Genomic DNA, 17,636 nt, shown 5'->3' with positions numbered 1-17,636 from the left:
ACCTGGCATATTTTCAAGATGGGTGGAATTACGGTTTATTTATTTGCTAGATTACACCGGACTGACGAAAAGGACTACATATATTAACCGTGTAGACTGGCTGGAACAATGTTATATATACTCAATGATACAAACAATATGGTTGTCACTTTTTTCTTTTCACCCCAAAAACATTTTCATAAAGAAGATAAGATAGATATCAGCAAGTTGAAATATTTAATTGATACATAATTACATGCAATACATAAATTGCTCAAAAAAAAAACAAACAAATAAAGCAAGTGCACAAACATTAACAGAGCGTTTGTCTTAGGTAGAGGGTGGCGGTGCGATCCGGCTCTGTTCCCACCGCTACGCTCCTGATACCTAAATGGCAATAGTTTGTCCTTGATCGGAAAACGATTGCGTGGCCTTGAACTGTAGGCAAAAACTATAATCACATGTCTGTGCTACTCTAGGTTAAAAGAAAACCCATAAACAAAGAAAATTAAACGTTGGTACAAGTCAATACCTGTGTACTATATAAATACAATTAGTAATTGAAAAGAGGTCGATTAGCAAAATTGTTCTTTAGATGTCGATACTTAATGCGGATGCATGCGCACTTGTGATTTGACCCCTAGCCAGTTCTGTGGTCTGGATATCGAACCAACTAATGAGAATGACTGGGTGCATATGTCACTGGGTCCCTCAAGGGGCACGACCTCTCAAGTTTACATGTTGTTTAAATTCCGATCGCAACAGTGCAGTATTCTCTAAAAATCCACTTTATCGCTTGCTGTTCTTAACGGAAGTTTGGCAAAGGGGTATTTATCAGCATTTGGTTTACAAATAAACGACGGTTTCATAAGGTCAGTGTGCAAAGTTATCTTCGAAGTGAAAAGACGGGATTAAGGCATTGTTCGGTAGTTGATATAGGGCACTGTGATTTATTGACTTCGATATCCCCCGGGTAGAGCATGGACTAAAATGTTTCGGCGGACTTGAATTTCGCTTTACATAATGGGTGTTTTTGTTTTTGTATTGTGGTTTGAGGATTTTGTAAATCAAACATGAAAAGCAGTAGTGTGATCAAAATGAAATTTATATGTATTGGAATTTCAATAATTTTTCAACTAGGATTTCTTGAATTAACCGAAGCTAATGTTTTAGGTGAGTATGACTAATTGAAAGATATTTTATGGTTCATGATGAGATTGATATATACCTCTGCGAGCTGCGAAAATAAATGTCTATATTTTCTCACGCATTATTACTATCACGTTCCGGATCATCTTTTATAACAGTTACGACACATGCATATTCCAAACATGAACTCGTATATGCTCTTAATAAGCAATAAGACTTATTTATGTGCATTTTTTCAAATCTCTCTCTCTCTCTCTCTCTCTCTCTCTCTCCTCTAATTGTGGTTCCAAAATACTTTTTCTGTACATTTTTAAAGCTTAACTTTTTTAATCGGCACATTTTTGCCAGTATTGTTCGAACATACCTTTAAACCCTATACATACATATATACATACATACATACATACATACATACATACATACAGACATGCATGCATACATACATGCATACATACATACATACATACATACATACATACATACATACATACATACATCTACTTCAGTGCTATTGGGGCCCCAAGTGGCCGAGTGGTTTAAAGCGCTCTCCGTTACGGATCACTGCCATCTCACCTCTGTCTGCGTGGGTTCGAGTCTAGGATTTGTCCAATGTGGATATGTGAGAAAGCTTGCCAGTAGGTTCTCGTGGGTCGGTGGTTCTTCCCGGGTTCTTCCTCCACCATTAATACTGGCCGCCATACATAACCTATCTTGTGCTGAAAAATGGCGTTAAACCCCACAACAATAACAACTTCAGTGCTATTAAACAAGTGCTTTTATAATCTTTAGTATAATTTGATGGGTACTTACCATGATTAGCATTAAAAATACTTATTAAGATAATCATTTTGCTGGGCACACGTTCTCGGTGAGATGATACCAAGCAGTTATTTATGCTTTTGTAAAATCTTATTGATTTACATCTATCAATGCAGAAGTCCGACAGAATTTAATCATATGATCTAGCACAACAATATTGTATTTTAGTGTAGTATATCTCTGGTATATAAGCAATACAGTAGCAGCTAAATAAGCCTGGATACCATGTACTGATCTGAACATAGAATGATAGCCAATCGTATATGCGGTAGATAACCATTTCTTGTATTGTTTTTGTTACAGGCATAACGCCATTTTTCAGTACATGTTATGCCATACATCGCGGCTAATATAGTGGAGGAAGAAACCGGGAAAGCCCCGGGATGAACCATCGACTCACGGGAAGCTACTGGCTAGATTTCTCACATACCCACATTAGCCGAGCCCGAGACTCGAACCCACGCGGACAGAGGTGAGATGGCAGTGATCGGTAAAAGCGAGCGCTTTAGATCACTCAGTCACCCGGGAGCCATGTATGTTAAGTTAGCTATAAATATATTTCGTTGTTTTATCATGTTTAATTTTAATTTTCAGATTAGGTATCATTTCGCATGATCAAAATTAAAAACAAAATAAGTAGGCAATGGAGGAAATAAATATAGTCAATCAATATTTATTATTATATGATGTGATAAATTAAAAGGAAAGCGTCTGTATAGATATAAAAATATATGTTCAGCGTAGTCACAGCTTTTTTTTCCATCAAAAAGGAAACTAAAGAACAATATTGAGTCATACGTACAGATAAATTTAAACAGACAAAAATGATCCTTTCTTAACACAAATGAGGTATGATCTTCTCATTATAAGAACTCAACCTGGAGGTGTGTGTGTGTGTGTGTGTGCGTTTTAATTTGTAACTTAGCTGTAAGAAATTTAGTCTTATCAATGCAGTGTCTACAGTGGGGCAGTTTATAATGATGCATCGGTGCATAATGCCGCATGCATGTAGCATCATGTCCCACTCAGTCACTTTATCCTGACACCAGGCCGATCAGTCCTAACACTAACATGTTAATGCTGAGCGTCAAGCTGCAATCACCATTTTTACAAATCGGCAGGGGTTCGAACCTGCTTCCTTCAGCGGATGCTCTAACCACTTTGGCCACTGGAGCGGTGAAACTGGAAGCTACCGTAAAAACAAGTAGTAGAGATAATTGGTTGCAAGTGTAATGATAGTAAACTGTCAGATACCGTAAAGAAAAAGGATCACGTATAATTTGTTCAAAGTGTAAAGATAATAAATTGTATGGTACAGTACCTAACAAGTAGCAGACGTAATTTGTACAAAGTGTCAAGACAGTAAACTGTAAGGCACCATAAGGAACAAGTATCACGCATGATTTTACCAATGGAGTGATGATAAATTGAAAGATACCGTAAGGAACAAGTAGCAGACATAATATTTATACAAAAGAGTCATGATACGAAACTGGAAGATACCGTACGGAACAAGTAGCAGACATAATATTTATACAAAAGAGTCATGATACGAAACTGGAAGATACCGTACGGAACAAGTAGCAGACATAATATTTATACAAAAGAGTCATGATACGAAACTGGAAGATACCGTACGGAACAGGTAGCAGACATAATATTTGAATTAAAAAAGTGTCATTAGTAGAAACTGGAAGATTCCGTAAGGAAGAGGTAGCAGACGTAATATCTGTACAAAGTGCCCTGATAAGAAACTGGAAGATACCGTAAGGAACAGCTAGCAGACGTAATATCTGTACAAAGTGCCCTGATAAGAAACTGGAAGATACCGTAAGGAACAGCTAGCAGACGTAATATCTGTACAAAGTGCCCTGATAAGAAACTGGAAGATACCGTAAGGAACAGCTAGCAGACGTAATATCTGTACAAGAGTGTTATGACAAGATACTGGAAGATACCGTAAGGAACAGGTAGCAGACATAATATTTGCACAAAGTGCCCTGATAAGAAACTGGAAGATACCGTAAGGAACAGGTAGCAGACATAATATCTGTACAAAGTGCATCGATATGAAACTGGAAGATACCGTAAGGAACAACTAGAAGACATACTATCTGTACAAAGTGCCCTGGTAAGACACTGGAAGATACCATAAGGAACAGGTAGCAGACATAATATTTGTACAAAGTGCCCTGATAAGAAACTGGAAGATACCGTAAGGAACAACTAGCAGACATAATATCTGTACAAAGTGGCCCTGCTGAGAAACTGGAAGATAACGTTAGGAACAGCTAGCAGACATAACATTTATACAAAAGTATCATGATAAGAAACTGGAAGATACCGTAAGGAACAACTAGGAGACATAATATTTGTACAAAGTGTCATTAGTAGAAACTGGAAGATACCGTAAGGAACAGGTAGCAGACATGATATTTATACAAAAGTGTCATTAGTAGAAACTGGAAGATACCGTAAGGAACAGCTAGCAGACGTAATATTTGTACAAAAGTGTCATTATTAGAAACTGGAAGATACCGTAAGGAACAGCTAGCAGATATAATATTTGTAAAAATGTATCATTATCATATCCTTGTAGATAAGTTACATTTTTTGTTAAACTGCAAGTGATACTCGTGTTTACTTATTTAAAAAAAAAACAAATACAGCTACGGATTTGTGTTTGATGCATTGTCCTAAGTTTATGCTGTATAGTTAATGCAAAAATGCTCAAAACAGACATCTCAGTTTACTCTCTCTCTCTCTCTCTCTCTCTCTCTCTCTCTCTCTCTCTCTATATATATATATATATATATATATATATATATATATATATATATATATATATATATATATATATATATATATAAACGTACGGTATAAATAGAATGAAAATAAAATAATCTATTTAAATTTTTAGCTGTAAATGAGAAAAAAATTCGAGACAAACGATACGCCACGCCTCCAACCCCTGTTAACCGCCAGTACCTGGATTTGAGCAACTCTAATTCCATCTTGTGTAAGGACGCTCCTACGACACGGCGCCTGCCCCTGAGCAACACTCAGCTGATGCAGATCCTTCGGGAGAAGGGAGGAAGTTTTATCCCCGACTATATGGCCACCAACATCCCAGACTCGCGGGAGTACTTCATCAACATGATTGCACTAGATTACGGTGTACGTATTTAATACAACAGTCCATCACTATAAAATTTCCTATGTATATCACCACCGATTATAAATGCTGGTATGGTGACAGATTTCATTAAATTGGTAAGATTTTGTTTCAGCATTTACTACCTAATCTATTTCATTTTATTTTTAGTTCTTTGATCATGAGGCCAATTTTAGTGTAAATTCACATAATTAAATACCCTAATTGTATGTGAATGAACTCTCAGGGACACACTCTGGATGTAACTTCCCTAAAGAAAGGCTCCCTCACTTATAACATGATCATTTAATAGTTCCCATGTACAGCATTATAAAGAGGGAACACTGAATATTGCCTGGGCAATAAATGTTTGATACTTAAATTCATAGCGATATAGAATATATAAACATGGTGGTGGGTCTCCATGCATCTTCGTTAAGTTGAAAGTATTTGATAACATGGGTTATAAATATAGATTGTTTGTCAAACTTCACATAAATGGCCGTAGTCTAAAATGTACCTTTGCTATTTGTCTTTAATATATTTTTTAAAGGTTTGCGTCACTGTTGATACTCAGTTCTACATGCTCAAATTTCCATAAATAAAATAAAGAAAAAGGTAAAAACGGTTAGAATTGTAAAATGCTCTGGTAAGTCAACACGTGCTGGCAACGATGCCAACGAACATGTACTGCTATGTGTACGTGTTGAGAAGAAATGGACGTAAGAAAAGTCAGGGGAAATCGTTTTGTGACAGATTTCTCTATCTTAATCATATAAAGAGAATAACGCAGCTGCGGGCTGTGGTTAGATGCAATATCTAAAATAGTAACTTTTTGATCCTTACTTTGTGTTATAACGAAAACCCGGGGTTTTGGTGCAAATATTACAGTGTGAAAACCAGGGCATGACATTGGATATTGTAGCAAATACTATTTTCATTTTCTAGAAATAGTTGTTGTTTTTTTTAACTTGTGACCGATTTTTATATTCACTATGAAATATTAAACAATTGATTATAATACAATCACTTTTGAAAGATAAGGGACTTTTGAATGTTATATAATCCAATCAGTTTTGAAAGATAAATGCAATATAAAAACGTTCCTACAATTCCCAAATTGTATATGAAATATCTTTTAGTATTTCTTATTTCGCTTTTAATTTATGTTTATACTTGTCATTTTAATTAAACTCACACATGCAACGTGTATTTAGAAATGTATCCAAGGTGCAATGATCAAGCAGACGGTATGTATAAAGTTGATAACAGCGCAAATTCAAAACGGTTTCCCAACGTTTCGAGCTAATCATGTTCCTCGTCAGGGAAAAAGAAAAACCACTTACGTATACAAACAAATACTTAACACATAATCTGGATTCCTACATGTTCCAAGCATTAGGGGCAATTTACAACAAGAGATATAGCAATACAAAGTTGTGCACAAATATAGACGAGCGGGTTCCTGTGTCTATCACATATAGAACCAGTAGGTTTTGACTTAATTCTAATTTTTCAACAAATTACGGAAGCACAGCGTGGGGAAAGATTAACGCTACCTACTGGATTTGATAAAGCACTTATATCCAGGTACAGCTGTGCAAGGAGGTTATTAAGGAAGTATTTTAAAATAATTGTTTATCGTGATAACGGGCAATAACTTCAATATACTTCAATAATTAAATAAATAAGTAGATAAATAAATAACGGTAATACAACAATAAAAATGTAATTATTCCGGTAATATTAGCGCAAAATTAACGTCCAAAGTAACACATGACTGGATATAATTTCGACAAGATTGTAACTGGAAAGTTAGATATTTTCATTTAGGCCCAACACCCCATGAGGTTGCAATTGTTATATCCAGTTTCGATCGTTGCGTGTGTGTTCTATGTCTGTCCACACCAGATTACATTCAGGGACTTAACTGAATGTATATTCGAGTTGTTGTGGTTGGCGACTTTCGCGTTGATTTTGTTGCAAATGTGGCTTTTGTGATTATTCATTCACTTTCTGAAATCAGTGCTTTCGCCAACATATTGAATGGCACATATTTTGCATGTCAGAGGATAGACTGTACTATTGGCTTGACATCCTAACTTCTGATTGATCGTGTAGTGAACTCCTGTTATCGAACTTCTGAAAGATTTGGTCTCACTCGGGCATTTGTGTGCAAATTAGGCAACGATTTTTATGCTACGGTATGTGCCTGAATCTTGTATATATCGTATTTAGTGATATTTTAATATAAATAACTTATGTTAGGGAATATCGACAATACTGTTAAGTAGAATGAGATTAACTCAGATATTATCTAACTTTATTTGAGTAATGTTCCTATTTATCTTGGAATAAGATTATTTGTCCCTGGGAAAAAAAGGGAGGAAAAAGAAAAGCAAAGCTATCAGTTTTTAAATTAATTCAAATAGACTATAAATAGAAAAAAAAAGTTGCTGGTGTGTTTAAGATACCCTTCCAATTTGACCAAAATGTAGTCAGTCTTACTAGTTTCTTTTCGCAGTTTTGCGTCGACTCCCTGGTAAAGTAATTTGTTTTTAAGGTATAAAAAATGTTAGACTTTGTCCCAAAACTACAGTGTGAAGAAACCAATGTTCTGGCTATCACACCAACCCCACCAACACAGGATCCTCTGTATGCAACTACAGTGGCATTGTCAGTTCGATAGTTGTATTAGTTCAAATAAAAATTTGTCCAATGGTAATTTTGTATTAACATCAAATCATTGCGAGCAATTTTAACGCTTTGATTATAAATATATTTAAACAGCTGACAATTCGAATAGGGCGCTTTGCAATTTTATTTATGAATTCGAAAAAAATAACTCCTGATGTTTAATAACTTGAAAGTTTAAATAATATTTTATTTTCTAATCACTAGGAAAATGTTAAGAAGAAAACATCCCTGGACAGGGAAATTATGAATTCGAAGAAAATAACTCCTGATGTTTAATAACTTGAAAGTTTAAATAATATTTTATTTTCTAATCACTAGGAAAATGTTAAGAAGAAAACATCCTTGGACAGGGAAACCAAGCGCAGAGCACTAAGGTCAAACTAATAATGTAATGATCAAGTAAGATGTATTGAAACTAAGTTAATTTGTTGACTAACAGCACCTTAAATGAGTTCTAGGATATTCAATTTTATAGAAAAGGATGCCTAAAAGTTTAAAAAATATTTGGTGACAAAGTTTTTCAGTACTGTGATTTTGTATATTTTCAAGAAAAACATATTTTTTAAAGAAAAATAAACCATGAACTACTTGAATCTAAAATAAACTATTTTAGTAAAGCTTTTATCATATGTCTGGTGCTTTAGTTTAAGATGAATAATTGTTTGGTAAAATGTAAAAGAAAAAAGTACATATCTTCATTCCGGTAATATAATTTACTTCACTTTCAGATGACATGTACTCTTCTAAAGATACACTGCACATATTGATCACCTTAAGCACAAACAGATTATTCATCAGCTTTAACACAGACAGATTATTCATCAGCTTAAACACAGACAGATTATTCATCAGCTTAAACACAGACATATTATTCATCAGCTTTAACACAGACAGATTATTCGTCAGCTTTAACACAGACAGATTATACACAGACAGATTATTCGTCAGCTTTAACACAGACAGATTATTCATCAGCTTAAACACAGACAGATTATTCATCAGCTTTAACACAGACAGATTATTCATCAGCTTTAACACAGACATATTATTCATCAGCTTAAACACAGACATATTATTCATCAGCTTCAACACAGACAGATTATTCGTCAGCTTTAACACAGAGTATTCATCAGCTTCAACACAGACAGATTATTCGTCAGCTTTAACACAGACAGATTATTCGTCAGCTTCAACACAGACAGATTATTCGCCAGCTTTAACACAGACATATTATTCGTCAGCTTCAACACACAGATTATTCGTCAGCTTTAACACAGACAGAGTATTCATCAGCTTTAACACAGACATATTATTCATCAGCTTAAACACAGACATATTATTCATCAGCTTCAACACAGACAGATTATTCGTCAGCTTTAACTCAGACATATTATTCATCAGCTTAAACACAGACATATTATTCATCAGCTTCAACACAGACAGATTATTCGTCAGCTTTAACACAGACAGATTATTCATCAGCTTTAACACAGACAGATTATTCGTCAGCTTCAACACAGACAGATTATTCGTCAGCTTTAACACAGACAGATTATTCATCAGCTTTAACACAGACAGATTTTTCGTCAGCTTTAACACAGACAGATTATTCATCAGCTTCAACACAGACAGATTATTCGTCAGCTTCAACACAGACAGATTATTCGTCAGCTTTAACACAGACAGATTATTCATCAGCTTAAACACAGACAGATTATTCATCAGCTTAAACACAGACAGATTATTCATCAGCTTTAACACAGACATATTATTCATCAGCTTGAACACAGACAGATTATTCGTCAGCTTTAACACAGACAGATTATTCATCAGCTTTAACACAGACATATTATTCATCAGCTTAAACACAGACAGATTATTCATCAGCTTTAACTCAGACAGATTATTCATCAGCTTTAACACAGACATATTATTCATCAGCTTTAACACAGACAGTTTATTCGTCAGCTTCAACACAGACAGATTATTCGTCAGCTTTAACACAGAGTATTCATCAGCTTTAACACAGACATATTATTCATCAGCTTAAACGCAGACAGATTATTCATCAGCTTTAACACAGACAGATTATTCGTCAGCTTTAACACAGAGTATTCATCAGCTTCAACACAGACAGATTATTCGTCAGCTTTAACACAGACAGATTATTCGTCAGCTTCAACACAGACAGATTATTCGCCAGCTTTAACACAGACAGATTATTCATCAGCTTAAACACAGACAGATTATTCATCAGCTTTAACACAGACATATTATTCATCAGCTTAAACACAGACAGATTATTCATCAGCTTTAACACAGACATATTATTCATCAGTTTTAACACAGACATATTATTCATCAGCTTGAACACAGACAGATTATTCATCAGCTTAAACACAGACAGAATATTCATCAGCTTAAACACAGACAGATTATTCATCAGCTTAAACACAGACAGATTATAATAGTGCAGATATTTAAGCGATTACTTAGCTTTAAACTAACAAAACTATGCAACAATGTAATCATAGGTATTATACAATGCGTTAATGTTTGGATTTGCGTTATAACACAGTCGTTGCTTTTTAATGAAACAATAAAGACAAGTCTCACATATTTCAGAACTGCTTCGACTGTGTTAATTTATGTACCTTTCATGATGAGTATGAACACACTGGCAACAGGTATCGAAAAAAAAAATTCACTGCAAAAATAAAAATCATTGTTCAAGCGGTCAGTCTTGCGCAATCAAAAAAAATTATGGATGAACTATAAAACCCGAGTTGACAAAACGGTTTCACCTTTCAGAAACAGGAGAGTCTAGCCTGAACGGTTAAATATTAGATTGGAGTCCAGTTATTTGCACATAGAAACAAAGATCGGAATATCGTTCAGACATTTCTGTAAGGTCGTGAAATACTCTCGGATATAAAGTCAGTTTGATGTGTTTGGTGACTGTCCTTTGGCGGAATGCACCACGTATGCTACAAAACTGAATGGCTAGACTTCCGATTGTGTTTTTGTATCATTACTCCGCCATATTTAAGAATATATTTCTCATAGGAGGGTTTCTTTCTCGACTTGACGGAAAAGTTCGGGGATATTCCGATTGAGAGAAGCATCACGGTAATAAACTCGTGCAGATCCGATAGCAGGATTCAAACATGCACCCGTTGGGTCTAGAATCCGGCACGCTAACCAAAAGTTTAGCACCCCGGGGTCCCATGTACGATAAAGCACTTTCTGTGTCCATTTCAGCAACAGAATGATTCAAATTTTGCTGTTAGTGAACACGATAATTATCGTGCCAAGCAAACCATAGTAGAAGACATGCTGAAGTTACAAACGTGGTTCGCAGCAAACACAAACGCAACATCTGCACTTACAAACGTAAACATGAGCAGGAATAACCACATGGCATCCACTTCACTACTAGCAGAACAGTCCACGTTCGTAACAGAAGCAGCAGCAACAACAACAACAACAATAGTGGATGCACAGGAGGAAATGGCTCCATCAAGTTTGTTCAGTGCGGAGGAGGCATTTTCATCTTCGTCATCACAAAATCAGTTTGCAAACCTTGACCGCCATGATACGGTAAAAATGTTGAGGGAAGCCGGGATTTCATCTCCTCCTTCAGTTCTAAAAGATATATTTTTGCCACAACAAAGAGTCAGACGAAATGCTGACGGTAACTTTCTTTTCTCTTTCTTTTTCTTGCTGGTAGGTGTTGATATTCAAAATCTTCATAATTATTTTACCAAGGGATCAGAATGCATATTTACTTTTAGGGTTTTCTATGTTACGAAACGTTTTAAATAAAAAAGATAAAATTGTCAGGAGGACCAAAAGTCAACGACCAACTTGTATTTGGTTAGGAGCTACTTTTTTCTCCATTTGTATATATTGATTTCAATTTTATAGAGACGCAGTGATTCAGAACACATGGATAATACTTGAATAGGTAGTTGTTTGGCATGGTGGTTGCATATATCATTTTTGTATATCATATTATTACTAATTTGGACAGCACAGCGTTTCTTTTAGCCAATTAGAAAGTAGAAACGTTCATGACATAGGTTATGTGCTCATAAAACTGTGGTCCTAGTGGCATGATAGCTGACACCAGAGATTTATTTAGTACAGGTTATCAGACAATATTTATGTCTGCATCATCTATTGTCCAGGGTCAACGAGTCGCATAGAATACTGCACTACAAAAGGAAGTCAGACCGATGATGGCTTCTTGCACATGTGCTCGACATGCGCAGTGACAACCACACTTCCAGACGACATATTTCCAAGGTATATTAACGAAGCTATCTGCGAGAGGAATGACAGGACTTGTTTAACCATCGCGGGAACACGTAAGACACAAAGCAGATTATTTTTCATTCTAGTGAAGCCCATCCGGCTTTAATTTAGATAATATAGTTAGGGTTCCCTTCGAGAATTTCTTTGTAGGAACGAAACACCAAATGACATTTCTGCTTACTGAGATTGTGCTTGCAGTTATCCTGTTTCCATTCAGTGCTTATCATTACACGTTTTGCTAATGCAAATGATAATCCGATAAAAGTGTTCTTCTGTGTGGCAATTTCTTGATTTCTGATGGGAACTTTCTGTGTTGGACAATCTCCCTTTTCTTCTGCTTTTTTCAGTAAGATATTAATACCAATCGATAGACCTTTCTGTTTACTTGAACCTGTCAGTAAGAATTTAATACCAATCGATAGACAAATTAAAGTTTTCTTAAATGATCTGCAGGTACGTAACATAGGTAAATTACATTGACGTAAAAATGTCAGAGAAGGATAATCAATTCTACTTCTGAGCAAGGTAGTTTCCGACAGATATGACGCACGAATCTGATAAAGCTCATGGACTTAAGTATCTGCCAGATTCTACAAGTCTGAGGTGGTTTCATCATTTAACGATGGTCACGAATCTATGGAAGATGACATTATGAATGCTTATGTGAAGGGTGCAACAGATGAAGATCCTCCATTACAAAGTGGAAGATATTTCTATTATCACTGGTATTAAGCTGCTTTTAATTCTTATGTCACTTTTTTAGGCTCGAATAAACAGTAACACAAGAAAGAGTGAAAGCAACAAGCTTTTAATCATATAATAATTTATTTCCCTGGAAAAATTCTGTAAAAATGAAAAAATATGAACTTACGGTTGTATAGAATCAAATAAAAAAATAATCCAAAAATAATCCGAGAACAAAATTTTAATAGTCCTAATATCAAAATGTTCTTCTGATTTCACGTTCGAATCCCGACGAAGAATCCAAGATGGAAGACGATGACGTATGCTGCAATTTGTAGTGTTGAAATCTACAGTTCCCTGTAGAAACAAGAATTATCACTCCAGTTTCTGATAGCTGAATAATTTTTTTTAAAAAAAACTGTTCTTGTTTCACTCCACAATATTACATGACCACACGTATTTTCCAGAAAAATAACAGAATTAATCATTTTGAATCCAAGTAATTTGAAATAACTCCAAACCAAGTAATCTGAAATAACTCCAAACAGCACAACATACAACTAACACGTTAACAGCCCAACTTCTACTGATATTAATTCTCCAATACATGGGTTATATGGGCTCTCTAAAACGTAACCAAGGGTCACGTGATCATCTTCTGGAAGTTTATAGAAGCAAGTACTAGTTACATATCACGTTTACCCAGTGTGACCCTGACGAAAATCAATCATTTTTACTCTTAGAAATAAAAAAAATTGTTTATATCTTAAAGACAAAGTCCCATCATGACCTTGGAAACAACTAATCATTTTAAAATAAAGTAGAACTTGTTTACGAAGGTTGCTACAAATTCTGAAACAACGTCAGGATTTAGATCAACATCTGGTGTTTATAAACTAACAGTCAAAGTCAAACTATTTACTAAAAAAAGTACCATCTCTAGTGAATAAATTTACATTACAATATCATGTAATGAAAATAGAAAATGTATAACTGACAAACAATTAAATTGAAATAAATATATATTAAATCAGATATAATTAAATCAAATGTAAATAACATAATATAGTGAAAATTATTTTGAAGCTTACAAATGTTTGTGCAAGGTGGGTCACATATTTGTTGACGGTTGATAAAAAATACCCTACTCGGGTTAAAATCGCCAACAGGTATTTTCTAGATAAGAACCTAGTGACAGAGATGCTAGAATGAGATTGTTAATAGTGACGAAACAGGTTTATTTTTTATGCCAACTCGAGAGAAAAAGACCAAGAAAACACATAGCCTGACGTATTCGGATTGTGACAAGGGTATTATAAGCATTATTTTTCGACGCAAAAGAATCTGGCCATCAACGTACCTGTACTGACTTTTTATGATCGCATAACATTTTTGTGCAAAACAGTTGTTGCTAAAGGTTAGGAAACACTAATAAACCACCCTCCTGCGCAACAGACTTCCTGAAGAAGCACAATATCCAAACTATGTCACATCCTCTATACAGCCTTAATTTTGTTTCAAGCCATTTTTGGCTAAGTCACATTATCAAACATTCGCTGAGATGCAGACGGTTTCAAAGCCGCCATGCGGTTGGTAATATAGTTTTCCAGTGGATGAAACAAAATATCAAAAAGTGAATACGAAATGGCAATTTATAATTGGATAATCAGACTAAGAACCTGTGTCAAGTGAGTAGATGTGCATGAGGGAGTACAGTGAGGTGATGCACTGACATTCTGTTTACTACCTGGTAATAAAGAACTTCATTGTACAACACAGATGTATTCATAACTTCTTTAATACTCCTTATATATATATATATATATATATATATATATATATATATATATATATATATATATATATATATATATATATATATATATATATATATATATATATATATATATATATATAACGTGTTAATATGTCCGAATATTGTTCCAGCGCATGGCATCTGCAAGCAGAAGACGTTCAACCTACGCATGATCCGGAAGCGGCCAGGTGGTTGTATGTTGATGGTCCACAGTGGTCAGGATATTGTCATCGACGACTGGGAGCTCTACAGTCAGGAAATCCGTGTGTGCTGTGAGTGTGTCATTCACAAACAGTCCTTCCTTGCCAACTACACACGCCCTGTTCCATTTGGATAAATTCATAATCTGCGCATCACGCAATCTTGTGTACAGCTCTAGTTATCGTGATGTTAATGGACACGTTATCTAATGATGTTAATGGACACCTTAATTGTTGAATAATTAAAGGGAAAAAACAGATATCAAGTAAAAGTTGCAAATTTCCCTAATTTAATTCAAGCTTATGCTCAATCTTTTTTCCTGTATTTTCAGTTACATTTGAATATTTTTATTATCTTAGGTAAAGATAAAATTTATGTTACAGAGACCGGAGTTGTGATGTTTATGTTTGAATAGAAAACTGCAGTTTCACGTTCGATCGTGGAAACAGTTATGAAAGTTATCGTGCATTGGCAGTATTTTTCAGCTGTTTTTGAATCTTGGAAGACATGGATATTCACTCTAATTTTGGTCCTTTCTTTAAAGACTTCATTTCTACCACTTAAATATCGCACGTGTGCTTAATTGTTTTTCTTTGTAAAATAAAGAATGCTCAATAATGAAGAACGACGTTTGGATACCACAAGATGAGAGAATCGGTATTTCATCCCCATGCAGTAACCAGAAAACTTAGCCACAATTACTGAACACTGGCAATTGATATAGTAGTCAGTGGCTTCTTACATGCCTAGTCGGATAAAATGAAACAAAATCATCTGGCAAAATAAAAAATGCAATGTACATTTATAATGATTATATTGCATTGACGTACCGTACAGAATAGTTAACGGTTTGTGTTTAAATGCTTTCGCTAGGCAGCAATAGTTCGATGTTTTAATTTGAATGTTTAATACATGCCTGTTTTTATTATATTGTTAATGTAAATACTTAGAGCTTAATTACAGAGATGTCTTCCTTTTTTGCCTTATTATCTGTCGAGTTTAAATCTACAAAATTAACTTTTAACATCAAAGTGTGACAAATATCAATATACTTTTGCCGCTATCACTCATGTATGTACAAATTGTAATTTACCATTTTCACGATTTGTATATCTTCTCTGTTTATAATCCACAGAAAAAGGAGGAAGAAATATAAATTATATTCCAATTCAAATAAACTCATAATTTTAGAGACGCTTGGGTAAACTTTTTTGTGTGCTTTTTTTTCGTGATTTTAGTTGGCAGTCATTCCCTTTGACATTTTCATGTTTATTTTGTGGTTATAAAATGTTATAGGAACTAAAACAGTTCTTGTGCATTCTTGTCATTAATGCAAGTCAGTATATTGTTCTCTATTTCATCCGATATATTGTAATAGTCAATCACAATAAATTTTCTTTTCAACGATATCGGTATATTAAAATTTCATTCATTATCTGGATTTATGGTTTTTCTGAGGGTGTCTCAACAAAGGTAATGCTTCTCTTGGAAATATCGGTTGTAAACTAACTGGAGCATTCAAAGAGACAAAGGTCTGCCGAAGATGCGAGCTCCCTGTCTTAAGATTTTAATTTTCAAATGGCATCGTTTTGTTGCAAGTGTTTCTAGTCTCTTTTGCTGTCAATTTCTTTAGTCGTCTAAGTGTGCTTGTACAATTTTGACATGTTAATAAACGTTATTTGAAATTAGTTTGTCTCTTGCATGTGCATTATTGCCTACCCATTTTGTTTAGAATAGCCTAAGTCCAGCTGCAGAAGCACCTATACTGACGGAAGCTGTATCAATCAATTTCCCAACTTTGCATTCTACTTTGTATTTCTGTTAACATCTGTCTGGTGTTCAATCTGAGAGATAGATTAAATCATTGTTAATATTATCGACTCTGTAGTCTAACACGAAGACCCTTAATATGTATACTCAGTCTGGGATATATCGGTTGACCACATGGTAACTTTTCACTCATTTAAAAACAGGAAAGAGAAAGCTTAACCTCGGCAGTAATATATGGCATACTAATCTGTTTGGATGGAAAATGCTAGTGAACCGTTGTACTTTCGCATTCTTTAAAGATTCTATGAAATTGCTATTTAGTTTGCTTTTCAAAACAGAAATGAAGTCCTTTGGATCGTTATCATTTGGACTCATTTACCGAAAAATATTTTTATCCGGCAAAAGTATATTTCTTATCAGCTAGTCAGTTGTGGACTGGTTAAAAGAAACAAGAAGGATATAGATAATCTTTACAAGGTTTAAAAATCCATGCCTGATGGTGGGCTAATTCTAAACATCAGTAACTTTTCAACGGCATGACGTAGGATACTATAGGAGTATTTGTGTTGCCTTATAAATCGTGTGGATAATGTGTTTTATTTCTGTCGATGTCATGTGGGATTTGCTGTTTATTACTCTCCCCGAGATTAAAACATTTCACATCGTTGGTTACACATTACAAATCTGTCTGGTAACAGCCCATGTGGTATCAGGTAGTTGATTGTGAACTACGAGAAATGGAATAAGTTGTTTCGCAGTTGTTTTAGTACGCATGTGCAATGTGGACCCATTGCCATCTTAAACAATTAGTTTCAAAACAAACTGCAGACAAATGTGAAATCATATTTAAATGTTGCACAATAAAACATAATTTATATTTTTAAAAATCACTTGACATATGTCTGTGTGCTATTGATTATCTGAAAGTTGAAGCATTTGTAGTATTGGGTAATCAAGTCTTGTCATGTAGAACATTAGTCCAATGTTCATTGTTATGGCTGAGCCAGTATTTCGTTCATTAGCAGTATATTTACAACCTGACGTGCGTTG

The 17,636-nt window shown here is 34.7% G+C and overlaps 1 protein-coding gene across 2 annotated transcripts; it reads left to right on the top strand.

Moving 5' to 3' along the window:
• Positions 1-922: 922 nt before the first annotated feature.
• On the top strand, positions 923-16,502 carry LOC149795530 (uncharacterized). 2 transcript variants are annotated; one of them, XM_089965338.1, is made up of 5 exons: positions 923-1,152; positions 4,868-5,124; positions 11,060-11,492; positions 11,989-12,106; positions 14,747-16,502. In XM_089965338.1, the coding sequence occupies exons 1-5, from the start codon at positions 1,053-1,055 to the stop codon at positions 14,889-14,891; spliced, it is 1,053 nt and encodes a 350-aa protein (XP_089821464.1). In that variant the 5' UTR covers positions 923-1,052; the 3' UTR covers positions 14,892-16,502. The 2 variants fall into 2 exon arrangements, with proteins under 2 accessions (XP_089821464.1, XP_089821463.1); XM_089965337.1 differs by having other exon boundaries at positions 928-1,152; positions 11,989-12,168.
• Positions 16,503-17,636: the final 1,134 nt, after the last annotated feature.

Source organism: Sinohyriopsis cumingii, chromosome 7 (assembly GCF_028554795.1).
Source record: "Sinohyriopsis cumingii isolate HCF-2022 chromosome 7, ASM2855479v2, whole genome shotgun sequence".
Lineage (NCBI taxonomy): Eukaryota > Metazoa > Mollusca > Bivalvia > Unionida > Unionidae > Sinohyriopsis > Sinohyriopsis cumingii.
The sequence above is the reverse complement of the archived record's forward strand: the minus strand, read 5'-3'. Positions and strand labels throughout refer to the sequence as shown.